This window comes from Marmota marmota, unplaced genomic scaffold (assembly GCF_001458135.2).
Source record: "Marmota marmota marmota unplaced genomic scaffold, marMar, whole genome shotgun sequence".
In the NCBI taxonomy this organism is placed as follows: Eukaryota; Metazoa; Chordata; class Mammalia; order Rodentia; family Sciuridae; genus Marmota; species Marmota marmota.
This window is the reverse complement of record NW_026000172.1, coordinates 1,903,830-1,911,668: the sequence shown is the minus strand read 5'-3', so window position 1 is coordinate 1,911,668 and position 7,839 is coordinate 1,903,830. Positions and strand designations below refer to the sequence as shown.

The 7,839-nt window shown below is 57.3% G+C and overlaps 1 protein-coding gene across 5 annotated transcripts in view; it reads right to left on the bottom strand.

The window, feature by feature from the left end:
• Positions 1-857: 857 nt before the first annotated feature.
• Thnsl2 (threonine synthase like 2) overlaps positions 858-7,839 on the bottom strand; it is a 19,665-nt gene continuing 12,683 nt past the window's right edge. For 3 of the 5 annotated variants that reach the window (XM_015506321.2, XM_048787817.1, XM_015506323.2), the window contains 2 exons: positions 7,055-7,206; positions 858-6,694 (listed from right to left, as the gene is read on the bottom strand). In XM_015506321.2, coding sequence (XP_015361807.1) covers positions 6,469-6,694; positions 7,055-7,206 — 378 coding nt within the window. In that variant the 3' untranslated portion in view covers positions 858-6,468. The remainder of the gene's footprint in view (positions 6,695-7,054; positions 7,207-7,839) is intronic. The other 2 variants (XR_007342188.1, XM_048787816.1) reach the window with 2 other exon arrangements.

Here is a 7,839-nt window from a genome sequence, read left to right as displayed (position 1 = left end):
GATGAGCTCTCCATAGGTCCACACGAGCTCTCTAGAGGTCCACAGGAGCACTCCAGAGGTCCACAGGAGCACTCCAGAGGTCCAAAGGAGTGCTCCAGAGGTCCACAGGAGCTCTCCAGAGATCTACACGAGCTCTCCAGAGGTCCACGCCAGCTCTCCAGAGGTCCTGATGAGTGCTCCAGAGGTCCTGCTGCAGGGCCACTCTGCTCAGAGGTCCCCAGCCTCCCCAAGTACTGAGGGCCTTGCCCCTCTCTGCTCATGGGGCAAGGTGGGTACAGCAGTTCCATGTGTCCGCATGGGCAGGACCCCGTGGTAGGCACAGGCTGGAACTGCAGAGGGGAAGGGGGTGCCTCGGCTGGGGTAGAGCAGCCGCACTTGCCTGAGTCTCAGGCTGGTCCCTGACTCACCTTTTCTTGAGGATTTGCTGGTCCACTCCTGGCAGGGCCAGCTGATCTCTTTTCATCCAGTCAACTACCTATGGGGTATGGGGGAGGTGTGGCCTGGAGTACCCTTGAGAAGGGAAACATGAACTCTGCTCCTGGGTTTTCCAGTGTCTGGTGTATTGACTGTTTTGTCGGCGCCTTCCTGAGCCTCAGTTTCCCTGGGGAGAAGCTGAGAACCGCAATGTCCACCTCATTGTTGCAAGGTTTAGAGAAAGTATATGAAGAACCTGGATGTGCCCAGTATATAGTTGATGTCAAGAAGTGACCACTCTGGACAGATCTGTCTCCCCTGGACAGAAAGCTTCTGTGTGCCACCCCTCCTTCCACAGTCTGGAATAACATCTTCAGAGGCATCCAATGAAATACATGGAAGAAGAGAAAAGCTGGTTATATTGAAGCACAGAGACCGACATATTTTAAAACACAATATAGAAATGCACCTTTTATTGATAAATAACATTGTGTTGTGTCTAATAATATTTCAAAGTATCCAAGAGTGTTAGTGATAAGCCGGGATACTTATAACTGCTTGAATGTCACCTAGAAACACCAGTGAGTTCCATAGATGACAAGTGCCAGGCGTGGCTAAGTCACAGGTTGGCCACCAGCTGGTGTGCCTGAGGGAAGGTCTAACCTTGGCAGCACTAGAAAGACACAGCTTCTTCCCCTCCAAGTTCTCAGACCCTCTGAACTCCAACCACGAGCCCCAGGCAATTAGTAGACCTCAAGTTACAAGCCTGCCCTGGATTGGGAGGAGGAAGGGTCCTTTTCCACCAAGACCACAGTGATGGCTGCAGCAAGGTAATACCTAAAGGGCCCGGCAAGAGAGCAGAATCAGGAAAAAAGGCCCCAGAACTGCGGTTGGGCCTTCTTGCCAGACCTGACACCTGGAGGGGTCTGGCCTCTCCAGGGGCAGCCTTAGCTGGGGTCTTCCCCTGACTGGGTCAAGCCAGTGGTCTTCCACTTTCTATGCTTTGGAAAATAGCTGCTGGAACCTGCAGAAAGTGCCCAAGCTGGGACAGCTGACCCTCAGAAGGTCCGTGTCCAGGTTCTCCTCCCAGGGCCAAGTCCATCCTGGCTGCCCAAGGGAATGACAGCAGAAATTGCTGTGCAGCCTGAGAGCCAGGGTCCTCAGCTACCGTGCCCGTGGCTGTGTGACCTTGTTCACTCCCCTCTCTGAGCCCCAGTTTGCTCATCTGTAAAGAACAGAGAATGGGCTGGGGATGTGGCTCAAGCCACATGCGTGCGGCCCGCGTTCAATCCTCAGCACCACATACAAAGATTTTGTATAAAGAACAGAGATTGGGAGAGAAGTTTCGCACAGGGGCTCCAGGCTCGCATTTTTGCTGTTTGAGAATTCTCTGCCAAAAGAGATTCTCTGGATCGTCTGCCACCTAAAAACTAAGTCTTAACACGTAATTTCAGCGTCTGCCTTTGAACGTGAATTTAACAGTCACAAGCAACAATACCATCTCAGCAGGCACAAGCCAGGAAGGAGAGGCAATAGGACATCCACAGGACAGCTGGACGTCACAGTGGCTGAGATGGGACTTGCCCCTGTGGTTAGAAGAAGTGAAGCACAGGAGCCAAGCCCCAAGTTAAAAGGGAGAGAACCGCGCTAACAGCCCCAGGAAGATCAGACCCCAGGCCAGGCTCCAGGCGGCCAGGGTATCACACAGTGACAGAGACCTTGCTTTCCATGATGCTGTCTGTAGATGTGTTCACACTAGATTGGAATTCGATTTCTGCTCATCCCGCACAAGAGCTGTCAGCATCCAAACTCACAGGGTTCCACGTTTATCCATGTCTCAGTACCTTTATTACAAAGCCAAAAACTACTTAAGACAACATTGGAGGCATGTGTGATTTTTTTTTTTTTAAAAAGAGGGCGGTCCCAATACTAATTTTGAGAAATAATGAAGTTTTACAGTATCTCTGGAGGCAGGGGGTGTGGCTCAGTGGTGGAGCGCTCACGTAGCATGTGTGTGGCCAAATTCAAACCTCACCACCGAGAGAGAGAGAGAGAGAGAGAGAGAGAGGGAGAGGGAGAGGGAGAGAGAGACCTGTGGGGGCCCCTTGCAATGGTTAATTCCCAGAGAATTAAGTCAGACGGGCACTGTGGTGTGGGCCAGAGGCTGTGGGAGCTGGGAGGAGGACTTTGCGTGTGCTCTGCTGCCCTCTTCTGGCCACGAAATGCACCGGCGGGGGGATGTTTGTCCAGGGGAGCAGGTGGCACCTCGCAGTGACCTTTGTTTGCAGAAGCTCTGCCCAGAGCTGGGCCCCAACCCCTCTGAACTCTTATGCCCTAAATTCATTTGCAAGCAAGCGCTGTCCCTGCCTATGGGCAAGCAGTGAGGGACAGAAGTGATCCAAGCCAGATGAGGGGAGGGGACCCTCCCCAGGTGGGAAGTGACCCCCTCTCCATGTGATTGGCGACCCTCCCCAGGTGGGAGACGATCTTCCCCAGGTGGGAGGCGACCTTCCCTAGGTACAGAGAGACCCTCCCCATGTGAGTGGCGACCCTCCCCATTGAGTGGTGAACCTCCCCAGGTGGGAGACGTGGGTCATGAAGACCCTCCACGATGGGAGGTGACCCTCTACAAGTGGAAGATACCTTCCCCAGGTGGGTGGCGACCCTCCCCATGTGAGTGGTGACCTTTCCCAGGTGGGAGACAACCTTCCCCAGGTGGGTGGGGTCCTTCCCCAGGTGGGTGGCAACCCTCCCCATGTGAGTGGTGACCTTCCCCAGGGGCCAAGCCCAGGGGAGTCTCCAGAGGTTTCATGGTGGCTCTGAAGACGGAGCCCTGCCGAGTTTTCCACTTGGCACCTGTTCCAGGCCCTGGCCTGGTCTCCAGAGCAGCTGCCCAAAGGAAAGAGGCGTGCTCCTCGCAGCAGAGATGCACAGGGACAGGCTTACTCCACCTGCTGGTGTCCAACAGGCCTCTGCATTGACCAACCTACTGCGGATAAAAAAGCAGGGTGGAGCCCAGGAGGCCGCTGGAGCAGCAGCCCGGCACCCGCCCTGCCGCCCGGCAGCTCCTCCTGGATCTGCTCCCATGAAGGCTTTCAGGGGAGGCCACATTTGGGGGTCAGGTCCTGGGCATATGGGGTGCTCTGCAGGCCCCTAGGGAGTGCTTAGGTAGGGCAGGAGACCCCAAGCCCATCGCAGCAAGAGCTGGCCAGTGCTGGAGTGGAGGAAGAGGGGCTGCAGGGACCTAGCACCTGTACCGGGAGCCTGTCTTCTGCCCTGGACAGCTCTGGCCTATCCTGAAGCTGCTAGGCCTCCTCCTGCCTTGCCTCTCCCCAGCTGCCCAGCACCGGTGGACGTCTGTAGGGTAGTCCCTGGTCCAACAGGACCGGAGTCCATACAAAAAGTGGAAGTGCAGACCCAGACGCAGGGAAGACCAAGTGCAGGCTGAGGGAGCAGGTGCCATCTGCGGGCCACAGGGACCCTGGAATGAAGCCAGCCCGGCGGAGCCCTGCACGTCCACCCTGCAGAGCTGAGGAGATGGCTGTCCCTGAGCAGTCAGTGTGACATGTCAGCCTGAGCCGACAGGTACGTGTGCATGCACATCCACACACACGCCACATGCACGCACACACCAGGCACATCTACACACATGCCATGCACATGCACACACACCACACACACCAGACACACACATGCACACACCAGGCACATCTACACACACACGTCATGTACATACACTAGGCACATCACACACATACCAGGCACATACATGCACACATGCACACGCACCATGCACATTAGCACACATGATGCACACGCAAGCACACACACCAGGCACACATGCACACCATACACATATGCATACACATGCCATGCATGCACACGCACATACACCAGGCACATCACACACACACACCAGGCACACACATGCACACGCACCACGCACATCAGCACACATGATGCACACACATGCACACACACCAGGCACATCTACACACACACACTTCAATGAAAGCAAGCCCCTCACGCCAAGTGAAGCTGGAGCAAGGCTGCGTCCTGCTGCGGCACCCACTGGCTGGCTGGGAGGTCACAAACCCTTCACCTCCGTGAGCCTCAGGCTCCTCTCCTGGCGGTCACCACAGGTCTGCCCTGAGGATCAGGCAAGGTGAAGCACTCCGCACTCCCAGAGTAAGGTCAACTCTGAGGCTGCCGCACCTCTTACCATAAGCAGGATCCAGCACTTTTAAGCCACCTGTGTCTTTTACCAACTGCCTTCTGAAGGGATCTTCTTGCCTGGAGGCCGCCTTCCCTGGGTCTGCAGCTCTGTAGGGGTCTAACGGTGCCCAGCTGTTCTGGGCGCAGGTTGGAGGTGGACCTGGTCCAGCCATGGGCTCTGCTGGGGTTATCTGGGGACTGAGAGCCACAGTTGGGCCAGTAGTGGTCCCGCTAGCCGGGCCACCAGCCTTGGTGACCTGCAGTGACACAGATGAAGGGAGGGTTCCCTCTCTTGGGCCATTCGCCACTGACCAGGGGCTGAGCCCTTCGTAAAGCACTTTCCAGACTTTGATTCCTTCACTTTACAAACAAGGAGAGGGGGCTCAGAGAGGTTGGGTAACTTGTCCAAGACCAAACAGCCAGCAAGTGGTAGAGACGGAAGTGAGGCTGAGGGTAGGGCCCGTAAGCACCCACAGGGGAGCGGGGAGGAGGACCCCGGAGGGGACACACGGGGAAGGACAGAGGGAGCCCCACAAGAACGCGTGCACTGTCCAGGAGGCTCTGGGATGAAAACTGCACAAGCTCAAAGCCACAGAACCAAGCTCCAGGCCAGCCCCTGCTCCCTCACGGTGCCACCTGCGGGCCATCGCCCCTCAGAGCCTGGGTTTCCTCCTCTGTAAGGTGGGGAAACAGTAGCACCCACTACACAGGCCATCATTGGATTACATGAGCCAATTTTTGCAAACTGTCAAATGGCACGTAGCTGGGGCTCTTGGGGCCACCAGGGGAATTTCTCCCTCTACAAAAACATTTAAAATTCTATTACATTAAAAAATAATAAAATAAAGTTCTATTACACAACTGGGTTGGTGAAGGATAAAAATAACCATTGCTCTTTTGTTGAGGGGGGTACCAAGGATTGACCTCAGGGGCGCTCGACCACTGAGCCACATCCCAGCCCTATTGTGCATTTTATTTAGAGACAGGGTCTCACTGAGTTGCTCAGTTCCTCGCTGTAGCTGAGGCTGCCTTGGAACTCGTGATCCTCCTGCCTCAGCCTCCCCAGCCGCTGGGATTACAGGTGTGTGCCACCAGCCTGGCCACATTGCTCTCTTTTGATTTAAAACAAAAACAAAGACAAAAACATTTTCAGGGGCCTGGAACAGTGGGGCACTCCCTCGGCCAGGGCCTGTTGGGCCTAAAGGGAAGAGAGCCACTATGGGACTGGAGTCCTGGAAACTGTCCCGTTGTGGGCTTTGAAGCCCATCACTCTGCAGGAGTCTCCTCCCGCCCTCTCGTCCTTCCCTGGGGCTCCCAAAGCCAGGCCTCCATGTCCATTGTGCCAGCAGCTGGTGCCCTCACACCCTCAGTCCTGGAGCACCATGGAGATGCTGTGTTCTGATGGAATGCCAGGTGCCCACTGGGTCAGGTCACAGCAGCCCTGAGGGTGGGACCAGTGTCTTCTGGCAGCAGTTGACCCTGTGCCTGTCTTCCCTGGACTCTTGGTACGCAGGGCAGGAGGCTGACTCTGAGAGTGCAGGATGCAGGTTTGCCTAAAGCTTCTCCCAGTGCCACAGGATCTGAACCCAGGGACACAGGCAGCTCTGCCCTGGCCCCGAGGTGCAAGCAACAGGCTGCTCGGCTGGGTCTGCACACCGTGCTACCGAGGCTTGCCGCTGGCCCCTGGGGTCCCCACCTCGACCCTCTATACTGCAGGTGCCAGACCCACTGAGCAGCGTCCAGAGTCTCCTGCCCTAGCTCTTTAGGAGGAGGAGGGTGTCAGGGTGGCTCTAGGGAGCACTCTGGGGTCCAAGGCCCAGAGGAGGCCACTCTAGCGGGCTAAGCAGAAGCACTCGGGGAGGCACCCCTCCACCGCTGGCTCAGGTGCTCGACCGCATCCCGAAGCATCAAGGTCCAGTCGTCCTCCCTCTGCATCGGGGTGCATCGCGTCTCCTTGTTCTCTAGGGCCAGGATATCCACTGGGGTCTCCGGGGTCAGCCCGGCAGCCAAGACGGCCTCGGGGAACTTGGCTGCAGAGGCAGGGGCGAGGCAGCACCTGGGAGTGCTGTGGAGGGTGGGCAGCAGGGGCAGGGGGGTAGCAGGAGGGTGGGCAAGGCGAAGGCAGAGGAGGAGGAAGGAAGGGGAAGGGCCGGACAGGGAGGCCCAGGGAGGACAGAGGAACGGTCAGTACTGACGGGAGCCTGGAACTTAGCTGAAGCATCCTGCCCTTGCCACTGGACTCCATTGCCCCCTGCTGGCGCCCTGGGTATCCCCTCTTTCCTGCTCTAGGCCACAGGGCCAGGCAGTTTCACAGGCACCCATCACACCACCGAAGCCCCTTCCCCATAATCCTGTGGCCCTGCTTGGGGAAGAGCAGGGATCCTGAAAGTCAAAAGACCCAGAAACCCAGACCCCACGGCCACACCTGGGCTGCTGCCTATCCAACTGCTGGTAATGGTAGCTCACGGCCACGGCCGAGTGAGGGCACAGCAGGTACCGGTTCTCCTCCCAGCAGCGGCCCATGGCCCTGGTAATGGCCTCATCGGACACCGATTGCGACGTCACTGCCTCAGAGAGCTAGAGAGTCCAGGGCCAGAGGGGGGTTCAGGGGTGGGGGTGCGGGGCAAGAGGACCGAACCCCACCGCATGCCGCACAATGGACATCAGGGACTCTAGGGAGTGCTGGCCCAGCATGCCCTCAGCCTCCCTGTCTTGAGCTGTCCAGCCTGGAGGGAGCTCGGCTGAGGTTTGACGCAACTGGAGACTCAGCACCTCATGTGCAGCCTGGCTCAGCGCAGGGCACACACAGCTCTGGTGTGGCACCCTCCCCCACCCCTACTCAGCACAACCCAGCTCCAGGGGGCCTCCTGAACTCAGAGAAGACCCCTTCTTGGTGCCCCCACCCACTGTGTGCTCGGTCTCTAGTCATCCTCTGATCACATGCATAACGTGCTCATAACACGTGAACACCTGCACACACTCCAGGCCAGGCCACCTGGGCCAAAAACTGTTCACACGGGCACCTCCCTGAGGAGTCAGAGAGGCAGCCGATTTCCTCCCTCCCTCTGTCCCTCCCTCTCCCTCTCTCTCTCCTTCCATCTCTCCCTATCCCTCCCTCTCTCCCTCTCCATCCATCTCCTTCCCCCTCTCTCCCTCCCTCCCTCTCTCCCTCTCCTTCTCCCTCCCTCCCTCTCCCTCTCTCTCTTCCTC